Here is a 12,089-nt window from a genome sequence, read left to right as displayed (position 1 = left end):
TTTTCATTCACTACTTTTGTTTTAAATAATTCACAAAATACCAGTTTTGCATAGTTTTATGGCAATGGGTCATGTATGCTATCTCACGTTTTTGTCTCCGTCCGAACCTTTCACAATGAAATCTTTTTTTTCAAATACATTGTAATTATATTGTATCTCATATGAACTGCTTCTAGTCTTAACGCTTTGCATTTCACGATGCATTACACAGTGAAATATTACACACTGAGTGGGTAGTGAGGAAGGCATTACGTAATGCAATTATTGGTAATGTAACTTAAAGGAAGCTGAGCTGCTTAGGGAACTTCATGAAGTCAGTTTGATATTCTTGGTGGATAGATTATATTGCCAATGATAACGCCCGGAGATGTCGATACGCGTTAATCAGTTTCATGTGTTACTTCTTGTGTATTACCTAGAAGCGTGTAATATCAGATTTCTTAATTAAACTTCAGAGGGTAATTTTGTGGAAGTCTTGTGCCGTGCTCTCTCCTTACAACAAACATATATCACAGCAACATCTTCAAACGAAGGTCTGTTTCGCACAATCGCCCATCTGTCTGACACGTTTCCAACAAATATCTTCAATACGACTCAACTTTGCCAAGATGCAACACTTTCATTATCCCTTCAAGAACAGTGCCATTTATTTAACCCTTTATGGGTGTGCTCTTCTTGAAAGATAGGAAAAAGCGCTTATAGATTAATGTTATGACGCAACGTTGAGCGCATTAAAATGGACAAAAACCGTTGGAGCTTTGCACGAATTGCATTTCATAAATGAGTGTTCGCTTTTAATTGCAAAACATATCAATCGTTCCACAACGGAATACAAGATTGAGCTCCTGTCAGCCTTAACTACACAAAAAACACTTCTCAAGGTTGAAGAAATAAATTACTACATTATCCAATCCAAAGACTATTTTGAGTTTTAAATAACTCTCGACTAAAATTGCTTTAGATTTTTTTTTTCTATCTTGCATGTGCGACTTGGCTTGTCATTCTTATTTATTGTTGAGTTTGGCATTTTAAAATCCAACCGAATACATTTGCATGTGAAAAATTATCACTGTTTTCTATACATGCACATATTAACATTAACAAAAGGGGACACGTGTGGCGTATTTGTGAAATACGCTGCAATTCGCTGTGCAGAATTCCTTTAACGTCCCTACAACATGTGATCATTGGTTCCAATCCCAGATTCTCATGATTATGTTTTGCCAGCACAATATCCGTGCTCTTTGGTTTACCAAAGTAGTCCCAGGCGTGTATCTCTCATTACCTAATTGTTAATAAGTGAGTACGAACACAAAGGGATTTTTCAATTAATAATGCACTGTGGACACGGGCACGTTTAGACCAGACCTTGCACATCTGGACACGAAAGGTTAGAATAACAATAGAAGAAAACATTTAGATTCATAGTAGATATGCCAATAGAAGAAAACATTCCAATTCATAGAGGACATACCCAAAGAGTGAGTGAGTATGGTTTTACGCCGCTTTTAGCAATATTCCAGCAATATCACGGCGGGGGACACCAGAAATGGGCTTCACACATTGTACCCATGTCGGGAATCGAACCCGGATTTTCGGCGTGACGAGCGAACGCTTTAACCACTAGGCTACCCGACCGCCCCATACCCAAATAGGAAAACATTCATATTCGTAGAATGTTTATATGAGTATGGTATATGTACAATACAATATAAATATACAAACTAAGAAAACATTCCTATTCAAAATAGATGCAGAGTGAGGTGAGGTAAAATCGCGTTCAAGATGATTGCACGAATACAGCGACGTGTGTGTGTGCATGCGTGTATGTGTGCGTGTGTGCGTGTGTGTTCGCGCGTGTGCCGCAGTTTAACATGGATACCCCACTCAGACACAGTTTTCTGACTCCGAGCCGGTCAGACCTTCCGCTTTCCGGCCGGACGCTTTACCACAAGACCACTGAGGCGGTACCATTTTCTAAAGAGTGAATGAGTTAAATTTGAATGTCACATCGGCAGTGTTTCAGCAATGTACCGAGGTTTTCTCAGTTAATTTTCGTATCTATTTTTTGCTTCTCACAATTAAGTACAGAACAAGAGAATGTGCTGAGTCATATCGGCTAGCAGGATCCGCCTGATTCGAATCCCGATTTATTCCATTATGACCCTTGTCGGTCAAGGACCATCCTTGTGTTTATAAAGTAATAAACAAGGGCCTATTCAAGACAAGTACAATTTTAATAATTAGTATGACATTATTTCAGGCATTATTTTATTTATGTTTATTTTTTTGGGAACTGAAGTGGGCTCATGTATTATAGGCTATGACGAATGCATGGACGCTAAGCACACAGCCGAATTGAACGAATCTAACAATAGTACTAAACATGTTGCACGATAAGGGTTAAAGTGCTCCACCACAGTGTACTTTTATTTGGTTACAACGTTATATTAACTGTCACAATGTCTTGAATACATGTTATATTAACTCGCCAAGAAAACAAATTCCTGGTAATTTATTGTCAGAAAGCAGAGGAAATGAAAGTTTGCCTTTTCAATCAGTGAAAAATGGTGGCAAGAAAGAGACACTTTAAACAGAGGGCACAATGCGGACACACGCAATATTGCTGCTGGCTGCTATTGTGATATGGCCAAGTTTTATAATTACTGTCAGGTACTCGAAACGACCACCTGGCGATATTTTGGATTAAAGTTTAACGTTGGAAAAATCACATGGTGTTTTGTTATTAAAATATTAAAAGCACTGATATTGCAATTTGAATTTCTATTCTATTTTGAAATCATGAATTGGGTTATTGACATTTTTAACTTAAAGGGGTTTTTTTAAAGACAATCTGCCAAAATAAACACGAATTGCTCCACACATTAGAATTGACATAATTTTATAGTTACCTCTAATCACTCTCACTCTCTCACTTACCCATCAACCCACACTCACTCACTCACTCACTCACTCACCCATCAACACTCACTCACTCACTCACCCATCAACCCACACTCACTCACTCACCCATCAACCCACACTCACTCATTCACTCAATCATCAACCCACACTCACTCACTCAACCATCAACCCACACTCACTCACTCACCCACCACCCCACTCACTCACTCACTCACCCATCAACTCACACTCACTCACTCACTCACTCATCAACCCACACTCACTCACTCACCCATCAACCCACACTCACGCACCCACTCACCCACCACCACACTCACTCACTCACTCACCCATCAACACTCACCCATCAACCCACACTCACTCACTCACCCATCAACCCACACTCACTCACTCACCCATCAACCCACACTCACTCACTCACCCACCACCCCACTCACTCACTCACTCACCCATCAACACTCACCCATCAACCCACACTCACTCACTCACCCATCAACCCACACTCACTCACTCACCCACCACCCCACTCACTCACTCACTCACTCACCCATCAACCCACACTCACTCACTCACTCACCCACCACCCCACTCACTCACTCACTCACTCACCCATCAACCCACACTCACTCACTCACTCACTCACCCATCAACCCACACTCACTCACTCACTCACTCATCAACCCACACTCACTCACTCACTCACTCACCCATCAACCCACACTCACTCACTCACTCACCCACCACCCCACTCACTCACTCACTCACTCACTCACCAACCCACTAACTCTACATGTTATTGCTATAAAACAAATCAGCCAGAAATAAGCCGCATTTCTGTCAACCGATTTCATGCTGCAAAATACGGGGAATGATTACGCATAATGTTTACTAGTTTTACATTAAATAGATATCACAATACACCAGGGAGAAATCATTTAATAACCCAGTGAATGACTGAGGTGCCCAGGCATAAATCAATGTTGATATGATTGACTTGCGAGAATAATGAACCCTCCCTGTGGACCTTCACAAGATGAGTTAATGATTTTACTGACTATGAAATATAATATAAAATATTCGTTCAATCTTTCCTGGTAATTTAAGTACACTTAGGTTGTGTTATTTGATTAGAAACATGTGTTTCATTTTTGAAGACCGACGTGATATTGGATATCGGATATTAAAATACATGCTATTGAAAAGTATTTTTCAGTACATTCATGAGAATTCTAGGATAGAGTAGATCACAAATATTCTATCTTCGCCAAAGGGGGTACGGGTGGCCCAGTCGTCTAAGGTGCCGCGATTCGCTGTGCAGAGTTGCGTCCCTTGGCCACGCCAGAAACCTATGATTGTGGGTTCGAATCCCGGTTCGCCTCGGTTATGTTTCTAGGTTTGTCAGCACCATACCCGTGCTCGTGGGTTTCACCGAAGTGGTAAACGTCTGAGACCTGCATCACTTCGGGCTTTCCTCCCACATTAAGCTGACACGCCGTGATATAACTGGAACACTGTTAAAAGCGGCGTTAAACCCCACTCACTCACTCACTCACTATCTTCGCCAAACGTCCGAAGACTATGATGATCGCGTGGACACAATATTGGTGTAATAATTAGTGTTATAGTGGTCACAAGGTGATCGCAATCATGTACACCTGACTAGATAACTAAAAATGTTGGATGATATAAGTAGATACCTTTGTGTCCCGACTGTGTCTAGTTACATTTATCAGTATTTGATACCGGAAGACCATAAAACTGGATAATAAATTAAGTTGATACTTTTGTTGTGTCCCGACTGTGTCTAGTTACATTTATCAGTATTTGATACCGGATAACTAAAAGACTGGATAGTTAATTAATTAAGTAGATACCTTTGTTGGGTTCCGACTGCGTCTTGCAATATTACTTATTGAAACTGGACAACAAGATTCGTCTCAGTAGATTCATACACATTGTACTTTATCGTATGTTTGTTGCTGTTTTACTTATGTATGTAAAATGTCGAATCATGAATTTTTTTGGATATTATAACAAGAAAGCAAATTGTAAACATGATTTAAAGTGCTGTCCATTCATTTAACCTGTTGCGGGTTGAAACATCTAGACTAACATTTAGTGTATGCTCCCTATAGAGCTGGCTACAGCTGGCCAGACTTGCTTTTGTATTCGTTTCTAGATTATATATTTTTTTCATAAAATAAATATATTGCACAGTCATGGTGCAGGACTATGACACATGGAAGTTTAATTGGTGAAACAATATCCAGTTATTCAACGTAACTAATTATTGAAACACACAACTGCACTAGAAATGTTTTATTCATATTTATTATTCCATATATTATAGCACCAAATACACCTATTTACACACTGATATAACGATACATATGCAATGGTACATATGAACTCTCTTGATTTATCAACAGAGGCAATAATTAAGTAAGAAATGTCAATTATGAGGCAAAGCTAACACCTAACCAGATAAGGCATGACGACATATGTGTTGGCATTACCTGCAGAAAGTGCTGTTGCTATTGTTTTTATAATGATTCCTCATTTCTCTCTGGATCCGCAAATTGAGCATAGCAATTAGCGAATGGTACTAGAATTGACTCTCACACGCACTGTTGATAGGCACGTTACCAATCTCGAGAAGCGACTTACCGAAGCTTATTACATCAGGCTTTAATCTTCACATTAATGTAGGTATTTTGGTGTGAAATGAACACTTCAGGTACTAGAATTCTTGCTGGCTAATGTTTCTTTTAGAACAAATCCTTGAGGCGGAAAATAAGGCCATGTCGGACCTCTTCAAACAACGTATTAACATGTCTTGGTTATTCAAACGACCATAATGGTTAGTTTCCAAAAGAAGAACCTGTACATACTTCGAATAGAAGCAAACGATATTTGCCAGAGGAAATAGTTCGTATATTGCGGCAATAGGCTTTGCTCGTAGCTATGCCTGCATGTGTAGTTAATGTAGATTCTACAAATAAAGAAAATGTAATGATAGCCACAGTGAACAGAATAGTTAATGAAGTTTACATAGTTAGTAAATTTCACTATCCACTTCGACATTAACATATTGGTAGACTTTGATAACCAGTTAGACTGACTATTTAGACTTGTAGGTGGACTGTCGCAGATTAGTGCAATTTACTAATTACTAATCTTTTTCACATTATTTACAAACTGCCATAACATATTTACGGAGCTTGAAGTAAGTCTATCCCATTCATCCCACATGTTCAAATCCGGGGATCTGGAGGGCCAGGGGTGAACATCAACGTTGTTGTTGTGTAGGTTCTTGTGATCCATGCTGTATGCGGTCAAGCGTTGTCCTGCTGGAATACACTGTTGCCGTTGGCTGCAATCAGGAGGACGTGTGGTGGTTACTCTTGGTCGTCCCGACCTTGGCCGATCACGTGTTGACCAATGCTGTTGAAACCGAACCCATAGCCTTGTGATGGTGCTGGGCGCTACATTGAAAACCCTCGCTACAGCTGATCGGGATTCCCCTGCCTGTAAGAGGCCTATGACGTTGTTTCTTTGCACTTCTGTTAAATGTTGTTGAACTGTCACTGTTCGATTGACGCAGATGCTAGGCAATCAAACACCCTGCCCTTTAATACTTTTCCAAGTGCAGCGCGTGCAGCTCCATAGTCCTTTTGCTACTGCACTGGGTGCGTTTTTCCGAATCGTACGTGTTTCCCGACTAATGGTTTGCATGTCCTTGTTGTGATCATTTTGATCCGGAAAATTTGTCACTGACACTATAACACATTAAAACTCTTCCTTTTGCACCTCTTGGTCCGCTAATTTTGCGTTTATGGCCAAACATATACGTATTGTGTTTCTTTTTTAAGAGTATATTTACACAATACTAGGAAACGGCAATGGACAAGTAATTAGAATAAATAAATATTGTGTTACCCTGGCAAAATTAACAAACCTCCTTTCCTCGTTGAGTGCATGAGGCGGTGGGTAGCCTAGTGGTTAAAGCGTTCGCTTGTCACGCCGAAGACTTGGGTTCGGTTCGAAGCTAGTGTGAAGCTCATTTCTGGTATCCCCCCACCCCCACCCCCACCCCCACACCCACCCCCCGATATTGATGGAAGATTGCTTCGAGCGGCGTAAAACCATTGGTCGCCCCAGAAGAAGTAGCAACAATATACGTAGTGGTGATATAAGTAGCAGTAGTAGTAGTAGCAGTGGTTGTAAAAGTAGAGATAGATATAGCAGTAAATATAGCAGTATTTTGATTGTTTGTTTGTTGTTTAACGCCACGTTCAGCAATATGCCAGCTATATGACAAACACCTACCTGCATGATCATGACGCCAAACAGTTATTTGAAACGGTTAATTCAACGTTAAATATCCTTGTCCTTTGTCTGGTATAGTTGCATATTGATGTAACAACCATGTGCAAAGAACTAAATGTGACGCTCCTGCTGAAAATTGCAAATGTGACGGGAAGGATTATCTCCCTTAGACATCTCCATAACTATATTACTAGTGCTTCAATCGCTAATGTTCATTGAACGTATGGGAGTTATTCGTCGTTTTCATTAATTTCTTAATCACGGACGACATCATGAGGACGATTGCATCAAGGAACACAAAAAACATGGCAAGTGGCCGATGTCGTCACCAACTAGTCCCCTGCAACCTATGCTTGTCGTACTGGGCGTATTGATTGATCGTTTTATAGACTTGGTGAGAACTGCTACCACTGCTACAACTATTGCTACTTCTAGTACTGATACTGGTACTACTACTACTACTACTACTACTCATCCGTGAAGATCCGGGGTAGAATTGGTCTCCAGCAACCCATGTTGGTCGTAAGGGGCGACTAACGTGATCAGGTGGTCAGGCTCGCTGACTTGGTAGATGCATGTCATCGTATCCTAACTGCGTATATCGATGCTCATGTATTATCTACAGACCGCCGTCATATAGTTGGACTATTTCTGAGTGCGGCGTTAAGAAGGAAACAAACAAACAATCAAACAAAACTACTACTACCAAACCTTCTCAAGATGCTTGTCGTAAGAGGCGACAAAATGGATTGGGTGGTCAGGCTCGGTGACCCGGTAGCGTCTCAAACATCGCCTTTCCTGTCTCGGGTATCACAACCCAGATACTTGCACAGTATGAGATCATATTTTCCATGTTGAATTTTTGGCGTGTTTCAATAAGTGTTCTTCCCATCCATTGTCATGCGACATAATTTCATCAGCGAATCCCCAATTACAAACCTGAAATATCATCCCACACCCTAAGTAGAGGGACTACGTCATCGACCTGCTTTACCCTCAACTTTCCTTCAATTCAACACGCCGTTGGTGTAACCTGACCTCATCTCCATCCACCCAGTGTTTAAACCAAACATGCTATGATCCAAAAACACGTACACCCATATTGCAACTTCCGATATGAATGATATCCAATAAAAGTGATGTTGTTGCACAACTAAAGACTCACAATGGCACAAGAGCATGTCGAAAACGTCACATACATCATTTTATATCCATGAGACAAGAATGAGGGAAGAATTATCTCCCTTAGAAATCTCCTTAACTATATTAATAGTCCTTCAATCGCTAACGATCGTCGCAGAACGTATCTTTCTGGCACGTGCTAAGAACAGCATGTATGCTTTTGATGTGAAACACAGAGTATTGGGTGTTGGAGGTGATGTTTCTTTGGGTGCGTCAGTCACCACCTAACTGACGCAAGGGGAACGTTATGCATAAGTATAGAGTGAGTAACAATCACTCCTAACAGGCGACAGGGGATCGCATATAAGACATAAGTATTAAGTATTTCTGTGCTTATGTCTTTATTGCACGGGGAGTGGTAGGCATCGACCAAGAGTGTGACCGGGGCTCCCAGGACAATGGGTCCCGAGTCCCGTGTGTCAACCGCCACCACGGCCGTGTCTCTCTCACTTATGAAAGTACATGTATGCAGTTTTATAAATGATAGTGAATGCATTTAAATAAGTACGTACTACATTCTGATTGGACAATATAAGCAATGGATATGATACAAGTTCATTTAAATGGACATGAATATATTGACTTTACCTGTTTCACATTTATGCTTATCTATCTATAATGAAGTTCAAACTTAACGTACAAGACTGGTGTCATGTCGCTTGGGCGTCAATCAGCAATCCTTAATTACAAATGACGGACACCGTCACAAAGGACGGACAGGCCAAGCTGTGTCACTGAATTATCTAGTAGTACTGTTAGTGTGACATCAGTGCGCCAACTGTGCTGGACTTCTTTAATGATTTAATATCTTACTTCATATTTCTGTATGCTTATAAATTATGAAAATGTGTATGCACATTGTAAATATATATACACATAGAAAGGTAGCTGTATAATAGTAACTCCAAAATCGAAACGTATAAAAAACGTCTGCCAGTTCCAGATGAGGCACACACCATCGTTGTCAAACCATTGGACATGATTGACCTTGTAAGACGGTAACACGACTGGCAAGAAATCTACATGTCATCCACACTACGATTAACCATCTTATTGCACGCATAATGCACAGATAATCATTGCGCAGGATCTCCCAAGAAGCGGATGTCCGCGTGTAACGTCAAGACAGTGTTATCGTCCCTTCTCACTTGTGCCAGCGCCACCTCTCAACGTCAACTACTGCCAGGTAGACAGTTTATTGGAACCAACAACAGGCCTGTGGAAACAAACATTGCGGCAAATCTCAGGTGCCGACGTCCGTACATTCGGGCGTGTCGTTTGGAATTGAGTATAGATTGTCGATAATGCATTCAAGATATCTTTTCCAAGAATATCGCTAAGGGCGTTAAGAGTGTGATATGTGCTACATATTGCTTCAAAGTGACAGACTGTAATAAAAATACTACTTGATCTAACTCATTTATGTTCATGTTGCTTTTATTGAATGCGATTTCTATGAACACCGATCCAGTAGATCATGGGTATGCTGACATGGGAATTGATCATGTTTATGTATTTATGTATGATTTAGAATATTTGCCCTATGTATGTACACTATTGATCAACGTTAACACGTATATGTATTAAAGCAAGGAATGGTTTGAATAGATTTTAACACTGCACAATGCTGTTCTTTCAACCATACTGCAACGTCCTGGTTCTTAGCGCCAACTGTTCGTTTAAGCGTGAACACAATGAATGCAGTTCCACGAACCACGGCTACGCCTGCATTTATTGAATACATGTATATGCCAGTGAGCAACAGTGAGAAATCCTAACAGTGTTCTTAGAATCTCACACAAGTAGTTAAATCTCCATTAATGGTATCCTACTTCTTTCAAAGCTTCGTCTATAGAATGATGATGAAAGCAGAGCGTTAACTGTGCTTGTGAATTCATTCGAATTATGAAATGGAAATCATTATGCATTGGAAATGCCTTCAATCAGTACGGGGCTCGTAGGTGTTGACAACTTACGCATAGCTAGGGCGTGTTTATGGACAACTAGGTGCACGGAATCGCCGACTCAAAATGCTCACAAATGTTTAACTAACATTATTTTTTTAGAAATATCTTGTTTTCGACCATAAAGACTGTTTACTAATTTATCGATGAACAATATCTCAACATAGACATCATAGGGGTATCCCCTGAAAGAAACATTTATGCTATTAAGTTATCATAACTATGGACATTATTTATATATTTTAATATCGATAAGATATTTGTATATTTTACACGATGAAACAAGCTCTTGGCTTAACATATACATGCTTGTTGTATTGTTGTATCAGAAAATATGTATCAGCCAGCGACCATCAACACTAAAAATTGACATGTGCACAAGCGTCGCTGCAAGATCACCGATAATGGCTGGCAAACTCCGTAGCTTATATTTTGATACGTAAGTCAAACATTGAACAGCAATGAATAACACGAAAACGTTTGCTTATTTACGTATTACATTTTATTTCATGTGCATAGTTAGTGTACCGCTATGTTATCATAGCCGACGCTGATCAGAAGCATATGGAAAGAAGAAACATGTCTTGTAGCATTTCAGCTGCACTTGGCCTTGTAATGACTGATCTGCCAACACAAACCAGTACAGTTGTGGACACCCAGTGAACACTCTCGTCGCCCTGGAAACAAAAGGTTAGGAGTTCAGTTATGCAACATTCAACTTTTTTCCTATGGTGTTTCTGCAGCAGAACCTCAGTATCCAAAGCTTGAATCAGTGGTTTGTCTTGTTCGATGATTCTTTACGAGATTATTGTGTGCGGGGTAAAACATCAAGCAGAAGACGCTAATTCTAAAATCCGTTTCCGATTACTTTTATGAAAGTCTACATATCAAAAAGATAATTCCGAAAATATTATTCTTAAATCCGAATCTCTGAAATCCCGATTACAAACAAGATCTGTTTGTGGCAGTAAAATATGGCACCTACCAAGATCAGGTTGAAGTGTCGAGATGACGGAGACACTGGTGACGAACAGTGGCAGTGACAACACCTCGCCTCTATTGACGCCGTCGTCGTTCACTCGGATCAACCTGGAATACAGGACAAGGTGAACAGGAATCTTTCGGATCCTCAACCAGCACGTAGTTAACGTATTCATGCACTTCTTTGACGAAGGGGGCAAAATATTAACGTATCATTGCCGTTGGCTGCACTTAGAGAAAGACAATACGTTCATATCAAATATGGGAATGTGAACTTGAAATAGTTGTAATGGATTAGTAGCGGGTCGGCGCTCTGTGACTCATTAATATAGAAAAACTATTCCGAAAGGTAGCCTCAGAGAGGGAATATTTAGGACAACGACCTTGTGATCATCGGAATATATATAGTCAATTTGAACTATTGTGTCCTAAGGTTCGGTGGACATGCTGTGTGCCTTGAAAAAATGTAAACTATTTACATGTTCATCTTTTGCATCGATAACACTATTCATGATACGATGTTATTCCAAATACCCCATAAATGAAATTAAACGAGTGACTAAATATGAGTTTAAGCCGCTCTCAGTAATAACCGAGCATCATCTCGGCAGGGACACCAGAAATGGGCGAACATGTATTGTACCCAAGTGGGAAATCGAACCAGGGCCTTTGCCGTGACGAGTGAACGCTTTAACCTCTAAACTACGC

At 40.3% G+C, this 12,089-nt stretch overlaps 1 protein-coding gene across 2 annotated transcripts in view; it reads right to left on the bottom strand.

Moving 5' to 3' along the window:
- Positions 1-10,903: 10,903 nt before the first annotated feature.
- LOC139465669 (sushi, von Willebrand factor type A, EGF and pentraxin domain-containing protein 1-like) overlaps positions 10,904-12,089 on the bottom strand; it is a 38,220-nt gene continuing 37,034 nt past the window's right edge. For both annotated transcript variants that reach the window (XM_071247421.1, XM_071247420.1), the window contains exons 28-29: positions 11,386-11,489; positions 10,904-11,077 (exon numbers count right to left, since the gene is read on the bottom strand). In XM_071247421.1, the coding sequence (XP_071103522.1) occupies positions 10,995-11,077; positions 11,386-11,489 (187 nt within the window). In that variant the 3' untranslated portion in view covers positions 10,904-10,994. The remainder of the gene's footprint in view (positions 11,078-11,385; positions 11,490-12,089) is intronic.

Source organism: Haliotis cracherodii, unplaced genomic scaffold, assembly GCF_022045235.1.
Source record: "Haliotis cracherodii isolate W230 unplaced genomic scaffold, xgHalCrac1.p SCAF_18, whole genome shotgun sequence".
NCBI classification, from domain to species: Eukaryota; Metazoa; Mollusca; class Gastropoda; order Lepetellida; family Haliotidae; genus Haliotis; species Haliotis cracherodii.
Note: the sequence above shows the minus strand (reverse complement) of the source record. Positions and strands in the feature narration are given on the sequence as shown.